The 12,385-nt window shown below is 31.4% G+C and overlaps 1 protein-coding gene across 1 annotated transcript in view; it reads right to left on the reverse strand.

The window, feature by feature from the left end:
• kl-3 (dynein heavy chain 8, axonemal kl-3) overlaps positions 1-12,385 on the reverse strand; it is a 1,186,420-nt gene that overhangs the window by 506,364 nt on the left and 667,671 nt on the right. Inside the window, exons 43-46 of the mRNA XM_089590651.1 lie at positions 10,477-10,692; positions 10,275-10,412; positions 9,846-10,142; positions 9,606-9,761 (exon numbers count right to left, since the gene is read on the reverse strand). Coding sequence (XP_089446777.1) covers positions 9,606-9,761; positions 9,846-10,142; positions 10,275-10,412; positions 10,477-10,692 — 807 coding nt within the window. The remainder of the gene's footprint in view (positions 1-9,605; positions 9,762-9,845; positions 10,143-10,274; positions 10,413-10,476; positions 10,693-12,385) is intronic.

Genomic DNA, 12,385 nt, shown 5'->3' on the forward strand with positions numbered 1-12,385 from the left:
CTGGTATTTTGTTTCTTAATAATGTTTATTGCCTGTAGACTATTTTGATGATTTTTTTGCAAGGAGATAAGCTTTATACTGAAAGGCACAAAATCGTTTTCTGACTTAGCTCCATCTGACTCGCTTGTTTGCTCGATGTTTTTATCCCACAATGATATTTTCTGTAGTATAGTATACCCTTTCTACAGTATTGGTATACCTTGGTTGTTAAAACTTGAGATCGGAGTTTTGACGTGATGATATGGTATCTTTGAGGTGTTGCTCAATTATTTTTGATCGGTGATTTTGGGATTCTTAAATAATTGTTATGTATTTTTACTGTTATTATCCTTAAAATCTCTTGACTTTACATTTTTTTCTTCCCATTTGCTCTTCTAATAGGCCTTTATTTCGCAAAGTTTCTTCTAAGTAGCTGCTGGTGGGTAAAAGTTCTTTGGGGTACAAGTTTTCCTTATTAATATTAAAGTTAAGGTTAATGAAATCTATCTTGATCGCACTATTAACTGTGAGAATTGTGAGGTGACTACTGTGAGGGTCTATATTAGTCTTGGTTTCAGATCTTTGTACTTAAATCAATGTTCCTTAATTGGTCGTGATCAAAATTTTTCTAATTGTTGATGTATAATATGTATCGTCCAGCGGTAACATAAATGTGCTGAGACTTTAATCAAATTCTTCTTTACATCACGCAGATGAGCTGGTAATATCTTGAACTTTATTATATTTTTTAATAATTGTGTTAGGAAAATCTCTTGACTGATTACCATAAGGGTCTACTTTTTTATTGGGTAGAACTTGGCAGGTTTTATGATTTGTAACAAAATCATCTAATAAATGTTGTAAATAATTAGGGATGTCTATGTCTGATTAATTAATATTATTTCTCGAATTAGTACGTTTACTTATTTCGAATACAGCAGCATAGTAACTAGTACTAGTAACACTAGTTATACGATATTCAAATGCAATTAACGTATTACCAAACCTGTTACATATTTGGCAAACAATTTATTCAACTGACAATTATTTCTAGTGTGCCTTGGATTATTACGTTATTTGCAGAATGTTGGTAATGTCATTCACTTAGAACAGCTTAGAGCTGTGTGACCACTTTTATTGCATAGCTGAAAAATTTCTTGTTGCACGGATTAAGTAATAGTAATCTAATATGTGTTATATCCTGCGTAGTCGTCTGATAATTTTTTGAATTTCAGGAGTGCCTTAAAGGTATTTACCTTTTTTTCGACTGAATTGGCTCCGCTTATAAATTGATCCAATTTTTTATTCCTTGTTAACCTAAATTTTAATCTTATGTCTGCTCCTAACCCATTCTTGAAGCATGCTGTAGTTTTTTCTTGGAAAATAAAGATTAACTCTCCTGAAACACTACCACTTTCAGTAGATTTTTTAGCTTCTATAATTTTTTCTTGTTGCTACATAAAAGACCCTGATTCATGATTTCTTTGATATTCTTTGAAAGATTTACGGGAATTGTTGCTCATATAATTGTAGCTTCATTATTCTAACGATGTAAGGTTTTTCCCTTACGGTATCCTAAATCTTTGCTGCTTTGATAAAACTATTAAAAAATACGGATAAAAGTAAGTTGTTGCCGCTTTAGTTCCAAATCGTGCCAATGGCTTCATCCACTGTTCTTAGTAGAGTCATTGTTAGGCAGACGAGGTAGAAGCTTTTTTAATGTTCCAACTTAAATAGCAACAAAATGAAATTTTGCTTTATTATCTGGCATCATCATTATCTTAAGCGATAACCAGTAAGCGTCGATTAGCATTTTTAAGTGATGTATTTGAAGATAAAGCGTTGGTGCTGATTTTGTTTATACTTTTTCTGGTAACTTGTAGTTTTATTTTAATTTAGAGCCTCATTGGTTGCCAAAGTTGTGATATATGTTAATATGTTATTTTACTCGTGGACTATGCTAATTTCACGAGGTTGGCTTCTGAAACTATGGGGGACACTCAAGTCTTTTTAGTGGCAGTGACAGTGGTTTTTTTTAGTATGATGTCACCAATGATTTAAGGCTCATTTCCTTAATAGCCTTAATTCTTTACATCATAGTTAATAGTACCACGGTAAGGCACGTCTAAGGCACGGTAAGTGCGTCTTGATAAATTTGTTCGGGTTGTTTTTTTTTTTTTTTTTAATAATGTGTAGATTCTTTGAATTCCTTAGGCCATTTGGTTAGAACTTTTGTAAAAAAGATTAAAATTAAATGTTCGAATCTTTATACATTCATGTATATATGTATGTATATATATTTTTTTTTTTAACGTACTGACCGTTTTAGCCAAATTAGCTGAATTAAAAGAAATTGGGAGCTGCTGCTCTTAAGTGTTACGTTGAATAAGATAAGGAGGTAGTCTTTGTACGAGAAGGAATGCGTCTGTTGTGAAACTAATAAGAAGTGTGACCAAACAAATTATGTGTATAGTAAGTGTTGTAAATATCCTCGAGTCTTAATGAAGAGTGCGCATACCTTCGGAGCACCCAAAATTTGTATGTTATATCGTGACACGTAGGTTAAGACCAAGGCTCTTGCCCTATAGCCTAGGATCGTCGCCATACTTGAGGTACTAACGGTATAGGCCGAGTCTGTCAGCTCACGCTCAGTCTTTAAAAAGGGACTTATTTGAAAGCATTTTAAAATCTGGGAATTTTGGCCACCCGATCTTAACCGTGTCTGATTGCTTGACAGCACGTGCTTCTGACTCTAAATTTACGTGAGTGGCTTACAGGACTATAAATTTCTTCGTTTTCCCGATTGCCACGATTTTCAGATGTCTAAAAGATATGCTCGAGTTTCAGCTCGCGTCGGCTAACATCAACGTCAGTGGTATTGCCCAGACCAATGGCAGTTTTTACAGCTGCGCACGAGTACCAAGATCACACACTAGACAGTTGCGATGAACAATTTTGGGATCAAAAACTGAAAAAGATATTATTAAAGACTTGCTTTTACTAAATTAAAAGGGTACACAGTTAGTAGCAAGGCTCTAGTTCTAATTTTCCAAGATATCCTATAAATATTTAACAATGTTTGCGCATGTCAAGTTCCAGAAATAATAAATGTGTTAGTTATTTTTAAACTACATATAGTGTACTGCTACTCAATGTTACACTACTTGTGATAATAATGGTTATGATCATGATAATAATAATAGTTATGTTGCCATAAATTATGACAATAATAACAAAAAATATAACGATAGTAAAAATAATGGTTATTGTTGTTATTATAATTACAAACGTTGTTATGATAATAATCAACACTATTCTAATGTTAGTAGAAATAATAATGATGATAATAACGATAATGATCATAATAATGATAATAGTTATAGTGATAATCATGATATTGGTAATAGCGGTGTTGATAATGACGATGATATGAATAATTTTAATTAATCATGAATAAAAGAATGACAATGATGACAAAAACAGTAAGATTAATGGTGATAAAAATGATTATTATCGTAGGAGTAATGCAAATTATAAAGATTATAAGAATAATGCCTATGAAAAGAATAGTCATAGATTAAGTGAGACAAGCAACAATAGTTAAATCAAAAGCGATGACGGTATTAACAATTGTATTTGTAATAATAAATAAGTTACTTAATAAAATCATATTTTTTCTTAATAATGATAATTATAATTATAGTAATAATAATAATCCTAATATTATAAATAACCAAGCGTGAGAGATCTTGGGACCTCTGACAGAAACAAAGCTGACTCTATACATATCGCAGCGGAACAATATCTGATAATAATTGTACGAATAATGTCTGTAAATACACTTATACATATACATGTCAAAGCATACATATATTTCTGAGATAAATATCTAACTATTTAATGTAAAATATGTAAGTACACATTGTTTGCTAAGAAAAAATAAATAATAATAAAATAAAAAACTAATAAAGTAGAAAAAAAATGAGCAAAAATAAATATAGGCTAAAACGTAGTGTTTGGTCGCTCAGAGTAAACTTGTATATACAAATTATATAGATAATTGGTATGAATATATATTCTTATATAAACTGATAAGCAATAAATTTTTTTTTTTCAATATTGTATAAATAACTACTGAGTACGTTTGAAACTGTTTAGAGTACTTTGGCTCATTCTTGACCCGCATTCTAACTTGCTCTAACTATAGTTAAACATTCATGTGTTTCTAAACGCACATGTAAACAATGTACATGGGACATGCAGTTTGCATAAGTATACAGTACATCGTAGCTATACGAATACAAAGTTGGTGAGAGAACAGAGAAGGCCTTCAAGACGGCCAAACTCGACCATTTGCGGGCTCGTACGACTAACTTAGAATACTACAGCAGCAGTAATAGTAGCTGTATATACTGACACGTCTCATTATTGCGGTACTGAGCCAAGTGGGGGAAGCATGTCTGTTGTTAGAACGAAGTTCTTTATGTCGCGTTACTCGGGGGGCTGGAATTTTCAAACCGACAGATTTTTTTTTTTGAATCAGAAATCTCTTCCTCTCCAGTTTCCCCCCTTACCCCGTCCCCCTCACCAACTGTTCTCTACACACTTCCCCTCTCCTCACTATATATGTATATCTGTCAACCGTGCCGTGTTACTCTTCTGCACACCTTTACCCACCATTCCCCATCACGCTCCCAAACAATTAATTTTTTAACGAATTTTAATTTTATTTCCCCACTTTAATGTTTCTTTCACTTTCAATTTTTTTCTTTTACAATTCTAAAAAAAAAAAAAAAAAAAAAAAAAAAAAAAAACATGTTCCAATAAAGAGATTTGAATCCTCGACCTCCTGCTTATGAGTCCTGTACCTTACCCACTCTGCTACGAGCGCTGCCAGCTATAGTAACCCGGTTTCTTATACTTATCTTGTGGTTCGTAACTATAATATTCCATTTTTATATGCATTCACTGATACTACATTTAATTCATGATAAATTGTGTATTTGTTTTTTAAATAATACATCTAAAGAAAAAAAAAAAAAAAAAAAAAAAAAAATTAATCAATTAATTAGCATAAATATGGTTATGTAGATTAAATATAAAAAGGCGCGTTATTACGCATTGAATATTTGTAAATAAATATCGACCGATTTTCATTAAGCCTGACGTTTTTTTGGCATTACAGGAATGCTAATAATTACTGTTATAAATAAAAAAAAGTAATGAAATTAAAAATGGAAAAAAAAAACAAAATATGAAAAAATGAAGTATGAAAAATAATAATAATGAAATTAAATGAAATTTAAACAAATGAAATAAAGGAAATACAAAAGAATGAATATAAATAGAAAAATTTAAAAAAAAGAAGTAAAGGAAATACAAAAGAATGAAAAAAAAAGTAATGAAATTAAATATGAAAAAAAAAAATGATATATGAACAAAAAGGGAATAAAAAAAAAAGATCAAATATGAAAATAAGAAAGAAATTAAATAAAGGAAATACAAAAAAATGAAAAAAAAAAAAAAAAAAAAAAAAAAACAACAAACGAATAAAAAATAAAAATAAAAAAAAATAGTTCAGTACTCACGATGGTTGAACTTCGTGAGAACGTCGTGCATAAATACAGTACTCACGAAGTTCAACCATCGTGAGTACTGAACTACTTTTTTTATTTCTTTTTTTTATTCGTTTTTCAAGTTTTTGTTTAGTGAACTACATGAATGCAGTACTAACGTTTATAGAGCTTCGTTCTTTCTACGGGTCTGGTGACCCCCTTGTTACCTGAGAAATTGTGTTCTTATACTTATGTCATGTTTAAAGAACTTTGTTCTTACCGTGGGTCCCATGACCCATTCATCCCCCCTGGTTTGTTGTTTTTTTTTTTTTTTTTTTTTTTCATTTTTTTGTATTTCCTTTATTTAATTTCTTTCTTATTTTTATATTTAATCTTTTTTTTTCATTCCTTTTTTTTTCATATATCATCCTTTTTTTTCGTATTTAATTTCATTACTTTTTTTTTCATTTTAAATCTGTCACTTTTTGCCAGCTCACTCTTAGCCCCAGAACGCTCCATAAAAAGCTTTGCTTTAATAACAATATCGATTATGATAGTAATAGAAAATACAACAGTGTTTATGATCCTCGTGCTAAAAAAGTCAGCCTATAGGACGCATTTTTTCGGGTGGTCGATGGAGGAAACCTTTTGTACGTATATAATTCTGGGTCACTGTGGTTATGACAGCTTGTGCCCGTGGGTGGCTTCAATGAAATAAAATAGTTTTTGTAGATCAAACCGCCGAGAAAAAATCTTGTAAGTAATCTAGGGTTAATTCCCTAGCCATGGACAAGACAGGCTGCTTAACACTGGAAGCGGAGTGACCAACGTTAGTGCTGCGAGCTTTTTCAGTGATAATAATAAGATGTATTTGACACATACCAGCAACTTAAGGTCAAGATTATTTATACAGTACAAAGAGGAGGATCTTGTTTTTGGAGAACTCATAAGAACAATTAAATTTGAGTGGAAATAGCAACAACGACCTACCGAGCAACAGCGTTGCCTATAAAAGAACGTATAAAATTTTCGTTAAACGTACTGTATAAGTTTAAGTATAGTTGTAAAACTACAAGGAAAAATATGGAAAACCTCCTTGAGCAAGCTCTTTATAACCTGATAAGAAACACAAACAATTAAGAAAATTGGGAGGGAGTTACATGCTCTATTTTATTTAGATTCATGAATAGCGTGCTAACAGACAAGTGGAACTGGAGTTTAGAAGCTCAGAAAAAGTCCCCTAATCTTCCTTCTTGAATAGGGAAAAAGACATGAAAAAATTAAGTTCCTACCTTCGAGATGAGAATTAATGGCAGTTACAGTGGCAAACGAAGTAATACAAAGAGAAGAATAAGAAAATTGTTTTTTAGGTCACAGAAGGGTAGAGATTTGCCAAGGTCCTAAAAAATATGAGGACTGATTTGAAGCTTAAAGAGTCTAAGATCATAGTCAAAGAAATTACTACAAATGCAGAAGGAGATCTCTTTTCAACGATAAAGAAGTAAAGGACACATAGGTCCTTTTATGCAGCATAGCAAGGACCGTGAAAAAATTATGATCCGTAACGCAGATAAGAAATAGGCAACGCTTGAAATTTAGGATTTGGATCTCATTACTAAGAAGTCTGACGTTGAGCTGGAGTTGGGTAGAATCTCTAGTTATTTGCCACGGATATAATCAATAACGCTGCTAGGATAAAGTAAAAGAGGACAAAGGTAGCTATCATAAACATTGAAAAAACCAATGCCAGAATTATACAAGAAACAAAAAGCTTGCTTATAGGTTTTGTAAGCTACCAAGTAAGTTAACAGGTTGAAGTTTTCAGATGCTACACGTGTCTGGGGTTTCGACACCTAGCCCAAAACTGCCATAAGGTGGACCGGTCATAGCTATGCTTTCGATATGGTGGCTGCAATCACCACAAGAAAGACTGCAAGATTGAGATCCAATGTTTCACTTGCCAAACAGAAGGTAACTGTTATAGAGCAGGCAGTGGTAGCTGCCCAGCATTTAGAAAAACACTAGAAGAGGATTTGAGTAAGGTGCTTACAAGGTGCTAATAAGGTTTAAGAGGATGAAGGCTACATAACTATTAACAGATCCAAGCTATGCTAACTTACCTTAGCCTAAGGGAAAGCAACGAGAATGGATGTTCCTACAAAACAGCAGACAATCAGACAAAATAGAGAGAAAACAAAATCATAACCGTGATGATACCCCAATTTCAGGCAAAGTCAAAGGTCAACATTTCGTGGCATTGGTCAACACATCCAAAAGCGGATGTTAAATTAGTAGTCCTAGAAGATAGCTTTGGCCAGTTTAGTGGATATTCCATTGATACCGCTAATAACATCTTAGAAAAAAGAAAGCATTTCTAGGCTGACTGCGAGTCATACACAGTGAAAAAAAGAAAAAAAAAGTATATTACTAATTTAATTTTGATGATAACAATAACAAAAATAATTATAATTATGCAATGACTATATTTATGATGATGGAGGTGATAAAAGTTATGTCAATAATAATAATTTTGATTATCATAGTAAGAACTGCACAAATAATAAGCGATATTGTAATATTGTAACGGTGTTTGCATGTTTGCGACTTTAGCACCCATGGTCAAGGAGGAAACAGAGAGAAAGGGAAGAGGTCGTTACGATAAGAACAATCGTTTAAAAAGTACGCACCGGCACGAACAACATAGATACGACGTCAAAGACCACAGCCACAAAACCACGAAGAACAGCGTTCTGGCTAATCTTCTGAATAATCAATAATAGCAGCTTGACGCACTACCTTTGTTACCACCACAAAGAGAGGGCATCTTCTCCTTTATGGTCAAGAATGTCATCAGCAGAGTTTATACGCCAAAAGACGTCAAGTAACATCCAACTATTCAGGCTGTGAAAAAGGTATTGTTTCCTCTGCCCTTTTATACCAGCACTTCCCTCAAAAAAAAAATACGTTAACGTCTCTACCAGAAAAATCAGCAAACTACGTAGTTATATTATGTGATGCTCCAATTTTCTGCTTATGCATAATAATTTGTGATTTAATTCAAAATTCAACGCGTCAAAATAATTGTCTTTGTAGAAAGGCCGTAAGCCTCTACTGAAGCTCTAGTTTGTCCATTTGTTTAAGAATAAACCAAGAAAATTGCTGTAAGATATTTGGTTTCATATTTAGTAACCATATATTCTCGCCAACATCTCTACATCAAGAGTATCTAAATATTCGTCATGCCTAAATTGAATATCGTAATTTTACTACAATTTATTTCTATTCTTGTATTTAGTTGAATTACATGCATCTTAACATGGTTTTATTGTTACACCAGCTATTGAACTTTCAATGCCAATAAAAAAAAGTTATATTAATGATAGTAAGAATAATAATAACAATAATTATTATAATAATAATGAAAAAAGATAATGGTAATAATAACGATTACAACAATGACAATAATTTTAGTAAAAATAATAACAACAATGATGACAAGGATAGTGATTATGTAAGAAATGATGATAATAATTTAAACGATGTTAATTGTATTAATAATAATAATAACTGTAATAGTAATAAAAATCATCAGACAATAAAACTTATAACCATAAAGAGGATGTTGATAATAATAATAATGATAAAAAGGTATGTTTGATAATTAATGATAAAGTAACTATACATTTTTTTTCTCAGAATTGCAAGAAAAATCTCCTCATTACATAGAACATTCATTATTTGTTACAAGTTTAATGCTGTATTTACGAGTTTAAAGGGAAAGGGATTCTAGTTTTTACATTCTTGTGTTTTTTTTATTGACGAATAAAGTGATTTTAACAACTAATCTAAAAAATTATTCTGTTTTATTGCAACGCCTTTTATGTTAAATATGCTAGCTGTTAATTGGCAAACTTTCACACATTTTGGCATAAAAAATAAGAGCTTATGGACGTCAAAATCAATTTTACGTCATTTTATTTACGAGAATTAAAAAATGTAACTTAGTCCAAAATATTTTCTTTGTTTATATGTTTATTAAACACTATCTCTGAGTATAAAATTATACGTTACCCGCAAATTTGATTCTTTCTCCATATTGAGTATCCATGTTTTTCCTTGTAATTGTGGATCTATAAGCAGCGGATATCGAGATGCCTTGGTTACAATGATTCCATTCTGAATCGAAAGTTCATCACTTGGTAACCCTTGTAAATTCCATTCGCCAGTCTTAAAACAGTTGATTTGAAAATAATTATTTATTTGGGTTTTTCCAAACGTTAGTAAAAATGTTTATTTAATTTTTCATCAAACCGTTGCTGTATCAGTCAAAGAGTCTGTTATATTGATGTCTAATGACACTGGTATTTTTTTTTTTTTAATATACTCGAGCCACATATTTTGGAGGTCAACACGAAATTGTTGATTAAAAGATCCACAGTATGATAGGAAACCAGTCAAAATTAGCACATCACCTACGAGTCGCTCTGTTTTAGTCTTAAACAGAGACAATTGTTCTGTCCATCGTTTTCTTTCCCCTGATAATCCATCAATCATTGCCTTAGCAAGATCCATTTTAGCTTGACACATACTTGCTTGATCAATGATTCTCTATATGAATATTATTAATAGTAATTTGAAGTGTTGTCTAATAATTTATTACATTTGTTTTAGCTTACTATCAAAAAATTTTTTGGAATAACTAGAAAAAAATGAATATAAAAACTAATTAATTTTTTTTACCTGTCTTTCTAACATAATTTCATTAAACTCTTGTTGAACAATCCGAAGTTCGGCATCTTTTGCACGTAAATATTCTTCTGTAGCATGTAAAGTTCGATTTGCTTTTTCATGTTTTCCTTGCATAACAGCCAAATTAGCCTACATTTATTTAAATTACATAATTCGTTGTGATGTACTACATAATTAATTATTTCACCTTTACCTTAAGAGGAAGAACATCTTTGTTTATGTCATAGAACTTGACCATAGATATTGTCCACTGTATTAAGCCAGCCACGTTGCCACAAGCCGATTTCGCAGCTTCATAAGTGTAAGATGGATAACTTAAGTAGGGCATCATTAGATCTATGGTTTCTGCGTTTATGTTATCTTTCGGGAAGTTCTTTAAATTGAAAAGAAACTTTGTATCAGCCATTATCTAGAACAAAGCAGTACATGGTCAGTTTTGATAAACTCATGTGTAAAATGTTAAATGAAACCTCTTAAACTTTAATTTTATAAAAAAATTTCATCAAATATCATTAGTCAAAATTGGAAGGATTCATGGCATTCCTGCAATCAGACTTTAGAACGAGAGAATTTAAAAAAAAGAAAAAGATATTGAGCCAGATTTTTCGTTTTAAAAAGTTAACCTGACCAAAAACTAAGCTCTTGTCCCACGAAAGCATGTATACCTTAGACTGGCTTTCAACCAATGGAGATACAATCACTTCATATTTATGTATTCAATCCACAAAATTTCAGTTGATTTATAACTGCAGTTGTCAACCATTAACAAATATAGGCATTTTTTCATAAACAGTTTTTCTTTTTTTTTTATAAAATATAAGATAACATGCATACGTTTGACAGATTTTCTTTCAGATAGTTATTTTTAATAAAAAACAAAACTTACAATCAATAATAAGAAAATCTCAGCGTATGGTTCTTGATTAATAAATTATGTCAGAAATAAAATGAGAATCAAAGATTAAACTTAAATCTTTTCAGTTTTGTAGCATTAGAAGTGATTTTTCGTAAAAAAAAACTTGAAACTTCTTTTACTTATAAAGTCAGTTGTAAGGGTAGTTATAAAAAATTTCTGGTATAAAATGTATCCTTGGAAAAATGTATGAGTAGAGTTAATCAGAGAAAATCGGCGAATATAGTAAAGAAGATAATTCTATATAAAGAACTAGCGCCCCCCCCCCCTCGGCTTCACTGCAAACTCACTAAATGGAACACCATAGTGTGTTAATATGTAATGTGAAACGTTTATAGTTAAAAACTTTACATCTATTCCTGACATTTCCTAGAACAAAAATCTTCTTATTAAAAAAATTTTTGTTTGAAATCGATACAGTTTATTTGGTTAAGTTAAAAGCTGTAAAAAGTAGAAAAGTATTTTAATGCTGAAAAGTACCATGCGTTATTTCTGCTATAAAATAATAGTTGGCTTTAATTGGTCGTTGATATGCAATTTTTTCCGTCTGATCTACGAAAAGGGCTATTTTTTGAGCTGTAAGAATTCAAAACTCAAAAAAATGTATAATTAAAAAAGATGTTTTTACTTTTCTTACAAGTTTATTGTCAGAGCAACAAAGTCCTACATTGTAATCTTTACATTGTTCATCAACACAAAAATACAAATACATACTCTACCTATTTAAAAATCTGGAAAATTTGAAAGATAGCTGTGAGAGTACAATAAAAAGCTGATCTCTCAGGCAATGGCAATGGATTTTTCATTTGTCGATTTTGACGCTGCTGTTTTAATCTCGATGAAGGTTCTGCGTCAGTTTGACGACGCCAAAAATTTTAGACATTGAAAGCATTTAAAGTTTTCCTTTTATCTCGCACTTTAGTGAGTATAGGCATAATTCAGACTTTTGTAAGGCCCAAAGACTATTTTTTGTCAACTTTGTTAAATTTTAATACATTTTTTGGCCAGGTAGTTTGACGTCTAATGGTCCTAAAAAGGACCAGTGAGCTTTTTGAGTAAACTTTTTGTTACTCGAAGCTTCCAACAGACGTAATTGCCTTTTTACCTCAGGATGATTTTTTCTGGCCTGTTATTGTAGCACCTCACTGATTAGGAGAAAAACTACAACGTTTAATGCCTTGGAGCTAGT

This window comes from Copidosoma floridanum, unplaced genomic scaffold (genome assembly GCF_036245765.1).
Source record: "Copidosoma floridanum isolate Cflo_tuat_1 unplaced genomic scaffold, Cflo_Japanese_pri ptg000013l, whole genome shotgun sequence".
NCBI lineage: Eukaryota > Metazoa > Arthropoda > Insecta > Hymenoptera > Encyrtidae > Copidosoma > Copidosoma floridanum.